This window comes from Crocuta crocuta, unplaced genomic scaffold (assembly GCF_008692635.1).
Source record: "Crocuta crocuta isolate KB4526 unplaced genomic scaffold, BGI_CrCroc_1.0 scaffold92, whole genome shotgun sequence".
In the NCBI taxonomy this organism is placed as follows: domain Eukaryota; kingdom Metazoa; phylum Chordata; class Mammalia; order Carnivora; family Hyaenidae; genus Crocuta; species Crocuta crocuta.
Genome location: NW_027528804.1, coordinates 5,684,247 through 5,698,391, shown reverse-complemented (window position 1 = coordinate 5,698,391; position 14,145 = coordinate 5,684,247). Strand labels below are relative to the sequence as shown.

General features: G+C 34.2%; 1 protein-coding gene across 3 annotated transcripts in view; it reads right to left on the bottom strand.

Annotated features, from left to right (window-relative positions):
• Positions 1-5,064: 5,064 nt before the first annotated feature.
• The window catches only part of AIMP1 (aminoacyl tRNA synthetase complex interacting multifunctional protein 1), a 39,956-nt gene continuing 30,875 nt past the window's right edge, over positions 5,065-14,145 (bottom strand). For all 3 annotated transcript variants that reach the window (XM_077755788.1, XM_077755787.1, XM_077755785.1), the window contains one exon: positions 5,065-5,961. In XM_077755788.1, coding sequence (XP_077611914.1) covers positions 5,795-5,961 — 167 coding nt within the window. In that variant the 3' untranslated portion in view covers positions 5,065-5,794. The remainder of the gene's footprint in view (positions 5,962-14,145) is intronic.

Sequence of the window (14,145 nt, the reverse complement as noted above, 5' to 3'; positions counted from 1 at the left end):
TACAAACATGTTCTTCCATATACCATTACGTAGCAGCAATCCTAACTCTTCAAAATAATCAGCATAGAGAAGTAAATCGTTAGTTGGTAGTGGGGTAGTTGAATCAAAAGTATGGTGAGATACTACAGTGAACATCTTGTTGCTGTGCTGTACTCTACCTGAAGTTGGGTTGTTTGGCTTTTTTTGGATGATAGTACATGTGTATCCACTGAACAAACTAATGACTGGAGATAATTACAACTTGCGACAAAAGAACCATGTGACCAAAATTAGCTCTGGGTAAAAGAAATGATATCCAGTAAGTTTCATCTTGGGTATCCTGCCACCTATCCTTTAGTTCATAATTTGCAATCTTTCCTCATGTACCTTCAGAGGCCCAAGCTATATGCTATTCTCACCTGGAAGACAAAAATCTCTACCAAACTTCATATTTGAAAGTTTTGAAGATTTTAGAGGACGAGAAGACTTGATATTTCTGTAGCTGTGTTTAGAATCTCATTACAATTCTTTATAAAAGGCTAATATTTTAAAATTTTTTAATGTTTATTCATGTTTGAGAGACAGAGCGTGAGTGGGGAGGGGCAGAGAGAGAGGGAGACACAGAATCTGAAGCAGGCTCCAGGCTTTGAGTTGTCAGTACAGAGCCCTACGTGGGACTTGAACTCATGAAAAGTGAGATCATGACCTGAGCTGAAGTCGATGCTCAGCAGACTGAGCCACCCAGGCGCCCCAAATGCTCAAACTTTATTTTAAAAAATAAGTGTATTCACAAGCCCCTGAAGTTTTTGTTTTCAATTCACGTGCTGTTTTAAGGGAAAATGTTATCTTTTCGTATGACAACTTAAGTTTTGGAAAAAGGTTATTATTACTATTCTTTTTAGGTAACCTCTAAAAGTGACTTTTAGTTTGCATTTTTCTTAATCTTTTTCAAAGAGAAATCAAGTTGTGGTGTTGATTTTGGATAACTCATGCACTGTTCTTTCCACATTCCCCAGGTGTAAAAAGCTGAATGGGTTTTAAATTAACAAGTATCAGCCAAATTTGCAATCTTAGAGCTAAAAGTTAAGTGGATGTTATGTATTGAGAGCATTTCTCTATTGGGATGTGTGATATTCTAATGAGGCAATTTACAAAAACAAATGTAAAACTGTTAGAGCAGCCTTGATATGAAGGCTCATCACAAAAATGCCATTGTAGAAATGAGCAGACATTAATAATTGCTATTTGAACAATTCTGCAGATATTCTGTAGCAATGGGAAGGGCAAAGAAGAGCAGTTAGCCCCTTCATTAAAAAAGAGTATTCTTTTTTCTTGCAATAATTGAGCCTCAGGCTTGGTTCTGCTGCTGTTGCTAAGGACAATAGCCTGCCAGATAGGAAATGATGAAGACATAAAATAACACCTACACACATTTTACTCAAAAATCCAGAGAATTGGGAATAGTGTGTGCTAGGAGGGGGGTGAGAGTAAGGAAAGGAAAAAAAATAAACAAGGGAATACATAAGGGTGAAAACATACAACATACAATAATTAATTCACACTCTGAAATTCCAGATGGCTCACTTTCAAACCAGCAATTATTTCACTGTTCTGGGTCCTTTCTCCAAAAATTTTTTTGGAGTTATACCCCTATGAATTATCTCTGCCAAGATTTATCCAAAGGAAAAACCAGAACTATAAAAAGTACAGTAAGCAAGAATGTGTAAGCCAGTAACTCTGTTCCATTCCAACAGGTTGGTATCTGAAGGTCTGGTTTTGTATAGAGGTAATATTTGCCATCAGTTAACCTTCCTTCTTGTCACTATTACTGCAAATTTTGGGATTATCATCCAAGTAGTACTGCAAATGACGTGTAACTATAGAGTTGCTCCTAGATTAAATAAGTAATTACTATTTATATCTATCTGCAACTTAGTGACTTCTCTCATAGGTTGGCTTTTAGGATGGACTGTCAGGATCAGTGCCCTCAACAGTGCACTATTCAAGGAATTAAGGCAACTGCTACCAGCAGTAGCAGCAGCCTTGTTTTACCAAGAGATTCTAAGAACTTCTGCAAAAAAAAGAAAAAAGTTGGTAAATTATCTTTGTAACCAACCACTTGAAAGGAATGTTTGATGATCTCACCTCTTCCTTTAGAGCCTCTTAAACACTCCACTAAAGAAGTCCCCCTAATCTCACATCAACTACTAGAGTTTAGAGAGTTTATCACTATCTTTCTCTAAAGTTTAAACAAAAGTTGTTTCCCATCCAAATTCAAGAAAACATAGGACATTTACCTGACACAGAAGAAAGTACATTGTAATGGAGAAGAGGACAGGATTAGTTAAGAGTTGGAAAAGATCTAGGTTTCAGCTAGTTACACCTTAGCACAGACATCTATTTAACTTTTCTGTTGGTTCTTTAGGGTAAAATGAAATGGCTGGTCTACTTCTATAGAATTAAGAAATAGAGAAGATGTGTGAAACTATTTTGTTAGCTATAAAGCACTAAATATCTCAATAATAATACTATAATAAAAATCCGTAATAGACAAGTATTATAAATATATCCCCCCCCTCCCCCCACAACTTTTGTTAGAGAAGGACGTGCTTTATTCCTTAATTGAAATTTTGGAGAGTAAAGCTTTCTCCACAGGATGGTAACTTGTAATATTACTGTTAGTTGAGTTACACTAATTTTCCTCCATAGTTTTTATTCGGTATTTTGGTGATAAAGTTTTAGTTTTCAAACTGTCGCATAATACTCAAGAATTAGAACTTGTGTCACAATTTATATGGCTAAAGTATATCCTTAATACTGAGCACTTCTGATATTTTTATATTTGTAAAGTTACAACATATAATTTCCCTGGAAAGCTGAGGTATACTCATATCATTTTAATGTTCCTGTTAAACACAATAGTGATATGTGTCCCCCCGACCAAGAACTTGAAAAGAGAACTGCTTCTGTTTATAATAAACTAAAATACAATTGTGAGAAATATTGTCTTCCTAATCCAAGAAAATTGCAAAATTATTTATAACTTTACCATATTAAACCAGTCAAAGGGCATCAATGAACACGAATGGTATCTAAATATCTAAACAACAGATTTCAGTGGGAAAATTTCAGTAACGTAGTAATGAACATCTCCAGCAAGGGAAGAGATACTATATCTGGTACAAAAGCATAATTGGGTCTGTTGAAAAACAGGGACTCAGTCTGTATGAAATATTCCTTAAGATACTCTGCTCACTTCATATACACTAAGTAATGTTCTGAACAAGAATTTAACTTCTCAGGAAATTCAAGAACGCCAATTTCTGGAAAAGGAGTATCCCTACATTAAATTAACATAATGTCTATCTATTATATTTCTTAAGTACTCTGGGTACTAAACTCCCACACTCTTTACAACTCTTAAGATAAGTACTTTATTATGCCCATCTTAAACAGAGGGAGTAAAGTATAATAAAGGCTAAACAGTTACCCAAGTTTAAATACACATTTAGGTTGTAGAGCCAGGAATCAAAACTAGAGAATTTGATATCAAAACCATACTAAGCTCTTTGGATATGTTAGCATCTCTGACAGTCATCTACAAATGCAGGCTTTTGGACCTGCAACGCCAAGCCCAAGACTCTGGGACCTGGTTAAGCTCACTAATGTTACTTTACACAGCCCTATTACATTCTCTACCTTGCTGACATGCTTCTTATTAAACTTGAATGAATTATTTTGAATATTCTGTAAGTAGTCTAAATAGAAATTTACATATTTTAAAAAAGCAGTAACAAGTTTATCTGTTTGGTAGGCACTTAATGTTCTTGTATCCATAGAGTACCTAATGCTCTTGGTGAAAGCAAGGCGGAGAAAACATTTTCAATTTTACACTGAAATCAATATGTCCTGAAAATGACTCATCTCGAAGCAATAATACACATGGAATTTCTAAATACAAGAAAAGTTAGCACTCCCAATATTCATTGTAAGACGGTGGCCAAATCTTGCTTAAGAAAACATCTTGAAAAAAAATAAAAGCAAGCGAGCATCTTGGGGTTGGGTCAACTTTTTTTTTTTAATGGTTTAAATAGAGGCCGAGAAGCACCAACTGGTTAGGCTGTGACCTAACACCATCTTCTGTTGAAATCCTTAGAAGTCAGAAGTCAAAAGGTTTATGTCCTGTTCACCAACAATGCCATTTTTGTTGTTGATTCCATAAGAGCTCTGTTCTCCCAGTGAGACAAATAAAAAAGAATTATGTTTCCTTTAAAAACAATGACTAATAATGGGGCTACCCTGATAAATTGATCAATGCTTTATGTAATTTTAAAACCTGGGAATAAATATTTCAATTATCTAAGTAGTTAAAACATTCTTTAATTTATATTAGAATTATTTAAAGAAATTTAATACAATTGGAAAAAATTAGAAAATAAACAATCATGAAAGACTTTGTCACAATCTTACTTTCAAAAGAATAATTTATCCTGAGTACAAAATAACTTTTTGTTTTTTGTCATTTTGTGTTTAGTTGTCAATTGTTGCTATTGATCCTCTGTTAATATTAGTTTTTCAGCAAGAAGATAAAACTGACCTACCAGAACTCAATGGACTTAAATAAATGAAATTTAATTACACCTTTCATAAGCTGGCGTGCAGGGTTGTTTTAAATTTGTTTTGCCTCTCCTTCTGATTAGAGATTATAAGCACCTGAATACTGTGTGTATGATTTTTCTTTCAAACAATATCTATACTCCTACTCCACAGATGCATTTCTTTTTGGTAGCCCAAATCATCAGTCATCATCTCAAGGCTGGTGAACTCGAAAGCTCATAAATTCCTAAGTTAATTTTCATTGTTTCTACATCTGTAAGATGAGTGAAAATAGGCACTGAACACCTTAATACATATGTATGTTAACTTTGACAACTATTTCTTTTACCATACTGACAGCGTGATAGCACATGAAAAAGCAGAATATGTCGATCTTATTCTTCTAAAAGGTAATAATCTATAAATAATCTTGTATTAGGTACCCAAAGAATCTTCACAATCATCTAGAATAAAAAAAAATTAGACTGCTGCTTTTACATCAATTTATTGGAAAGTGTATTGGAAACACTTTGCAAAATGTTTATTCTTTATAGTTAGTTGAAATTTATTACTAATTATTTTGCCAAATGGAAAGAAAGTTCAGTACACAGCTGAAAATTTCACTCTTTTATAAAAGTCACCTTAAGTATACAGGTCTGATTACTTTGGTAGGCAACAGCAATAATGTTCAAATATTCACATCTCTTAGCTTTTATGATGTCTGGCTCTCTAGAATCAACAGTTGGTCATTTTCAATATCATTACAATAAGCCTGACAAAAACTCCAACTTGTCATTTTTGAAGAAGAGAAAGCATTTATAATACAGACACACAATATATTAAAAATTCAAAGGCTTAAAATTTCATGCACCATGTGCCTACAAATAGGAAACTAAATATTCATCTAGTTCAAGTTATCTAAATGTATCATGAAAAATAATCTAAGTAACATCACTGATAAAAAATAAACCATCACAAAACATAGCCAATTTTCTTCCTACATTATACAGTAGTAAAAATCATAGGTAAAAATGTAGTGTTTCTTTAACTGATTGAAAATAATATATACTTGGCTAAGAGACTGGTCTAGTCTAGAAGAGAAATAACACAAAAAAGCCAATTATATTTTAGGCACAAGTGACAAATATATTTCTTTTTATTGTTATTAAAGTTTTCTCCAATGTTAGAGAAGGAAATGAGTATTTTATTTTATTTTATTTTATTTTATTCCACTGTTGGTCATAGTTTGAGCCCTACACACTCCCTTCCCTTTCACCTCAAAGGGAACTCCTTTGTATGTAGCCACACAATCATCATTAGTGCAGAGATCTGGCTGGATCTGCTCCCAAATCTTCTTCTTAGGATTTAGCTCCTTGTCAGGTTCTCCTATTAAGGAAAAAAAAATTACATAGCTAAAATATGAAATACAACATCCACAGAGATTTCTAGTGTATTGTATAGGTGTATCACTCACTTTTAACATTTACTTTACTTTTATGACGTGAGTTTATATTTTTGATTGGTAAAATAAAATATTTGTCATTTCCTAACATGCCTTCGTCTTTGGCATGTTTAATTGTGATGTTTAACAAATATCCCTGCAGTTTAACATGACATTTTAAAATAAAATTCTCTCCTAATGATGACTTGAGCCTGCCACTCGATGGGAGAATCGGCAGAATCTGTAGGATCTTATTTGGAACTGACATTCTCTACTACAATTCTGTTCATGTTTATTTAAAAAAAAAAGTATTTTTAACGTTTATTTTTGGAGGACAGAGACAGAGCATGAGCAGAGGAGGGGCAGAGACACACACACACACAGAATCCAAAACAGGCTCCAGGTTCCAAGCTGTCAGCAACAGAGCCTGATGCAAGGCTGGATCTCACAAACCGTGAGATCATGACCTGAGTTGAAGTCAGATGCTTAACTAACTGAGCCACCCAGGCACCCCTATCCCTGTTTATTTTTAAGTTTTCTTTTTGTTTCACTGGAAAGGAAAGATGATGCTCAGTTTTAAACATTAAAGATGTAAAAGGTGCATTGTTGAAATAAAACTGCATACACACACACAAATATTTTCACATTTCCTTACAAATGTTTAAGATTACTTTGTACTCTTAGAGTAAACATAAATATTTTTGCTAGTAATACAGCCAAAGAATTATTCCCTGAATTATTAAAACAAAAATATAAGATACTCATTTTATCACTATATATGAAGAAAAACTGTGAAGAGATAAAAGCATAATTTGATGTGTTATATATTTACATGTGGCAGAAGCAGCTTATGTTTCAATGTACAAAATAAATGATGAGACTGCTGCTGCAGTGCTTAAAATTTTTATATCAATACTGGAGAATGGATTAAATGCTGAGATTATCTAATCAAATGTAATAACTACTTTGGGTTTCATCTGCTGCCCATTCCATTTGGTGAGAGGGAAAGAGACAGAAGAAGTTAGTGTGGAGGCCACGACTGACATTTTTTAAGCATGAAAAATACATAAAGTTGCATGCAATGCTCACAACAACACTCTAATTTTATATATAAGAAAACTGGTTCTCAGAGAAGATAAACTGCTCAAAGTTACATGATCAACAAGTGGAGTTCGAATTTGACACCAAAGCCCTTGTTCTGCTAGCATAGCATCTTACCTCCTGATAAACTGTTCTTTAGAAAAGAAACAACATTCTTGCATGTGGATAAAACAACTTCTCTATCATAACTCACACTAAAAGTTTTTAGTCAACAAAGGACAAATATGTCGTAGAATATATCTGATCTAGACTTAAGGGCCACCAGTATACAAAATAATCACTCTTTTAATGACTTATAAGGAAATAGAAAGTTAAGTTTAACATAATACCATTTTAATAGCTCGGGATGCTCAATAACATTTGAAAGAAAGAATCAGTTCAAAAAACAATGAGAAGTAACATATCTCTTAAGCATTAGTGTAAAATAAAAATTGTTTACTGGAGGTAATAAAAAGAGTATTTCCGAATTATAATTCAGTAATGATGGAAATATAACTTTTCAGATGTTTTCTAAAGTGACTCCCAAATTGAAATATTCTGGAATTCCTTTCAAAAGAATCTTTTACCATTACTGGTATTGGTAAATTATATTCTACATTCTAATTATACCTTATGACCTAAACTAGTTTTTACGCTCCACTCACACAACAGGGAAAACAAAACTGAGCAAAATGAATAAAGATTTTGTTCTTTATTAGCTCTTCAGGAACTGCCATGAAATTGCCAAGAACATACAAAACTGTCCTCTGATATGCAGGTTTTCAGATATGACAGAATACTTCATTGAATGATGTATCTTTACCAGAAGAACAAGCAATGAAACTAAAACTGAAAGACTAGTATAAAAGATAAGGTTTTCTCTTATTCTTTTAAGAGCATTTGATTGGACAGTAGAAAAACTAATTAAACAGAAGAGAAAAAAATGCTAATATATTATCTATCTATTGAAAGTATCTATTGAAAAAAATACAGAAAAACTAATTAAACAGAAAAACTAATTAAGCAGAAAAACTAATTAAACAGAAGAGAAAAAATGCTAATATATAAAGTATCTACAAGATTTTTATTTTTGTTTCTAAGCCATTCCTTAGTCTAAAAGTCTACTTTGCTTGTACACAGATCATGTGGGGAACTGGGCATCCAGAATTCTAGAAAGCTGGAGGAAGAGATACTGTTCAGAGACCTGAGTAGTAACTCTTAATTCCCCCAACCCTCCCAAAAAACATATTGCCAAATGATAACAGATTAATTCAAGAAGCAGAGCATCCCAGATATGTGAAAGCTTCTTATCAAAAGCACAGATTGTGTGGTTTCTTGTTAAATGCAGACAGAAGCTGCAAATACAAAAAACCCCCCTGGGATGTAGGACAAAATTAAGCTTCACAGAACTAGGAAGATATTGACATGCATACAAAATAGTATTCATAACACATAATACACATAGTGCTTATAATGGCCCGGTCACTACACTTCACATACATAAAGCACTTTAAAAGTGCTTTACATATATTTACTTATTCAGTCCTCTGAGTACACTACACAAATACTATTAATAACTCTCATTTAGGAAAAATATTCAGCCAAGAATTCTTTATCCAGCAAGGCTATCATTCAGAATTGACGGAGAGACAAAGAGTTTCCCAGACAAATAAAAACTAAGGGAGTTCATGACCACTAAACCAGCCCCACAAGAAACTTAAAGGGGGGCATTTTGACTGGAGGAAAAGAAGACTAGAAAGCAACAAAGACTAGAAAGAACCAGAGAGCATCACCAAAAACACTAACTCTACAGGTAACACAATGGCACTAAATTCATACCTTTCAATTAACACTCTGAATATAAATGGACTAAATACTAAATATTCCAGTCAGAAGACACAGGGTATCAGAATGGATAAGAAAACAAGATCCATCTCTATGTTGTCTACAAGAGACTCATGTTAGACCTAAAGACACCTGAAGATAGTAGGTAAGGGGATAGAGAACCATCTATTATGCTAATGGTTGTCGAAAGAAAGCTAGAGTACCCATACTTATATCAGATTCACTAGATTTTAGAGATTAGAGCAAACACTGTAACAAGAGATGAAGAAGGGTATTATATAATAATTAAAGGATCTATCCATCAAGAAGATCTAATAATTGTAAATATTTATTCCCCCAATTTGAAAGCACCCAAATATATAAATAAACTCATTGATAATAATACAATAATAGTAGGGGACTTTAACACCCCACTTACAGCAATGGACAGATCACCTATGCAGAAAATCAACAAGGAAACAATGGTTTTGAATGACATACTGGACTGGATGAACTTAACAGATATATTCAGAATATTTCATCCTAACACAGATATGCATTATTTTTTAGTGCACATGGAACACTCTCCAGAAAAGATCACATACTAGGTCACATCAGCCATGAACAAGTACAAAAAGACTGATATCATACCAGGCATATTTTCAGATCACAATACTATGAAACTTGAAGCCAACCACAAGACAAAATTGTAAAGCCTTCAAATACCTGAACATAAAGAACATTCTACTAAAAAATAAATGTGTTAATCAGGAAATTAAAGAAGAAATAAAAAAATACATATATAGACACAAATGGAAATGAAAACAGGACAGTCCAAAACTTCTAGGATACAGCAAAGGCAGTCCTAAGAGGGAAGCATACTGAAATTCAGGCCTATTTCAAGAAGCAAGTAAAGTCCCAAATACACAACCTAACCATACTCCTAAAGCAGTTAGAAAAGAAACAGCAAATAGAGCCTAAAGCCAGCGGAAGAAGGAAAATAGTAAAGATGAGAGCAGAAATAAATGATATATTAACAAAAAACAAATCCAAACAGATCAATGAAAGTGAGCTGGTTCTTTGAAAGAATTAACAAAATTGATAAACCCCTTGCCAGGCTTATTAAAAAGAGAAGTACCCAAGTATATAAAATCACAAATGGCAGAGAAGAGAGCACAACCAACACCACAGTATTACAAACAATTATAAGAGAATACTATGAAAAATTATATGCCAACAAACTTGGCAATCTGGAAGAAACGGACAAATTCTTAGACACTCACAAACTACCAAAAGTGAAACAGAAAGAAATAGAAAATTTGAACAGACCCATAAACAGCAAAGAAATTGAATCAGTAATCAAAAATTTCCCAACAAACAAGAGTCCTGGGCCACATGGCTTCCCAGGGGAATTCTACCTGATATTTAAAGAAGAGTTAATAACCATTTGCAAACCATTCCAAAAAACAGAAATGGGAAGAAAACTTCCAAACTCATTCTACATGGCCAGCATTAGCTGATTCTAAAAGCAGACAAAGACCCCACTAAAAAGGAGAATTACAGGCTAATATCCCTGATGAACATGGATGTAAAAATTCTCAATAACCAAATCAAATTTGCTACATACATTAAAAAATTGTTCACCATGATCAAATGGGATTAATTCCTGGGCTACAGAGCTGGTTCAATAATCGTAAATAAATCAATTTATTAATGTGATACACCATACTGTTCCCTCAATAGATATAGAAAAAGCATACGACAAAATACAGCATCCATTCTTGATAAAAACCCTCAACAAAGTAGGAATAGATGGAACATAATTCAATGTCATAAAGGCCATTTATGAAAGACCCACTGTTAATATCCTCCTCAATGCGGAAAAACTGAGAATCTTTCCCCTAGGGTCAAGAACAAGACAAAGGTATCCACTATCACACCTTTACTATTTAACCTGGTACTGAAAGTCTTAGCCTCAATCAGATAACAAAAAGAAATAAAAGGCATCCAAATCAGCAAGGAAGTAGTCAGACTTTCACTATTTATAGATGATATGATAGAAAACCTGAGAGACTCCACCAAAAAATTGCTAGAACTAATACATAAATTCAGCAAAGTCACAGGACATAAATCAACGTGCAGAAATCTGCTGGATTTCTATGCATCAATAACGAAGCAGCAGAAAAATTAAGGAGTTGATCCCATTTGCAACTGCATCAAAAACAATAAGATACCCAGTTATAAACCAAACCAATAGATCTGTACTCTGAAAACTACAGAACAGTTATGAAAGAAATTGAAGAGGACACAAAGAAATGGAAAAGCATACCATGCTCATGGACTGGAAGAATATTGTTAAAATGCCTACAGTACCCAAAGCAATCTACACATTTAATGCAATCCCTATCAAAATACCATCAGCATTTTTCGCAGAGCTAGAACTAACTTAAAATTTGTACGGAAACACAAAAGACCCTGAAAAGCCAAAGGAATCCTGAAAAAGAAAAACAAAACTGGAGGCATCACAATTCTGGATTTCAAGATTTTTATACTACAAAGTTATAGTGATCAAGACAGTATAGTACTGGCACAAAACAGGCACACATGTCAATGGAACAGAACAGAAAACCCAGAAATAGACTCACAACTATATGATCAACTAATCTTCAACAAAGCAGGGAAGAATAATCAATGAACAAAGATAGTCTCTTCAACAAATGGCACTGGGAAAACTGGACAGTGACATGCAGAAGAATGATACTGGACCACTTTCTGACACCAGACACAAAAATAAATTCAAAATGGATATAAGAAAGGAAACTATCAAAATCCTGTAAGAGAATACAGGCAGCAATTTCTTTGACCTCGATGATAGCAACTTACTAGAAAAGTCTCCAAAGGCTAGGGAAACAAAATAAAAAATGAACTATCGAGATAAAAAGCTTCTGCTGCACAATGAAAGAAACAATTGGGACACGTGGGTGGCTCAATCCGTTAAGTGTCCAACTTTGGCTCCGGTCATAATCTTGCGGTTTATGAGTTTAAGCCCCGCATTGGGCTCTGTGTGGACAGCTCAGGGCCTGAAGCCTGCTTCGGATTCTGTGTCTCCCTCTGTCTCTACCCCTCCCCTACTCATGCTCTGCCTTTCTCTCAAAAATAAGCAAACATTAAAGAAAAATGAAACAATCAACAAAACTAAAAGGCAACCTACAGAACAGGAGAAGATATCTGCAAAGGACACATCGTGATAAAAGGTTGGTATTCAATATCTACATAGAACTTAAGAACTCAACCCAAAAAACAAATAAGCCAGTTAAGAAATCGGCAGAAGATATGAATAGACACTTTTCCAAAGACATCCAGGTGACTAACAGACACATAAGAAGAGGCTAAAACATCACTCATCATCATGGAAATACAAATCAAAACACAAGGAGATACTACTTCACACCCGTCAGAATGGCTAAAATTAACAACTCAGGCAACAACCTATGCTGGCAAGGAAGTGGAGAAAGAGGAACCCTTCTGTACTAGTGGTGGAATGCAAACTAGCGCAGCCACTCTGGAAAACAGTAGGGAGGTTCCTCAAAAGTGGAAAAATAGAACTACCCGAGACCCAGCGACGGCCCTATGAGGTATTTATCCAGAGGATACAAAAACGCTGATTCGAAGGGACATACGCACCCCAATGTTTATAGCAGCAGTATTGACAACAGTCAAATAACGGAAAGAGCCTAACTACCCATCGACTGATGAACGGATACAGAAAAGGTGGTATATATATATACAATGGAGTATTAGTCGGCAATCAAAAAGAATGAAATCTTGCCATCTGTAATAATGTGGATGGAACTAGAGTCTATTATGCTAAGCAAAATAAGAGAAAGACAAATATGATTTCACTCATATGTGGAATTTAAGAAACAAAACAGATGAACATACGGAAGGGAAGTGAAATAAGACAAAAACAGAGAGGGAGGCAAACGGTTAGACTCTGAAATATAGAGAACAAATTGAGGGTTGCTGGCAGGATACTGGGTAGGCAGATGTGCTAAATGGTGATGGCATTAAGGAGAGCCCTTGCTGGGATGAGCACTAGGTGTTATATGTAAGGGATGAATCACTATTTTCTATTCCTGATATCATTATTAAATTATATGTTAACTAACTTTGATTTGAATTAAAAAAATGAAAAGATGTGGTATAGATACACAACGGAATATTACTCAGCCGTCAAAAAGAATGAAGTCTTGCCATTTGCAATGATGCGGAGGGAACTAGAATGTATTATGCTAAGTGAACTAAGTCAATCAGAGAAAGACAAATACCATATAATTTCACTCAAGTGGAATTTAAGACAGAAAAGAGATGAACATATTGTGGTGGAGTTGGGGGAGAATAGAGAGGGAAACAAACCACAAGAGACTCTAAATGACAGAGAACAAACAGGGTTGATGGAGGGAAGTGGGTGGGAAGATGAGCTAGATGGATGATGGGTATTAAGGAGGGCACTTGTGATGAGCACTGGGTGCTGTATGTAAGTGATGAATCACTGAGTTATATTCCTGAAACCAATATTGAACTGTTTGCTAAAATTTAAAAGAAGAATTAGCCATCATACAGATGAGTAAATTGAGGCACAAATGTTATACCCAAGAACTTAAAAATATCAGGCAGGTAGCTAAGTGTTTCAAAAGTTAAACCTCACAAAACCCATGTAAAATAGATACCATTAAAATCTCTTATAGATGAAAAAGCTGAGCCCCAGAAAGGTTCCCAAGTCACCCAGCACTTGTGGAGTCAAAATTTGAAAGTTTTAACTTTTTAATTAAGATTAATAACTTTCCAAGAACAAGAATTTGAGCTAAATATAAACTAGAACTAGTAAGAGGAAACTCTGAAGCTTGACTGTTGCTGTTAACACACCAGACTAAATATCTGAAGACTCTGAATGTAGTTGCAAGACTTATCAGTAAAGGAAACATGATTCAGACAAGTAAAATTTTGAGATTATAATTAAAACTTGTCACATTACAACTGAATATAAATCAGAGTTGAAAAGTCTTAGATGCAGTGTTAACTTTATGGTTTACTCAAAATGTTTCTAAATAATGTACTATTTGGTAGGATATTTAAATCACCTGCCATGAAAAACATACCTAACATTTTAAACAACTGTTTTTTAACAAACTATATTTTCCAAACAAGTCTTTCATCATTCTTGT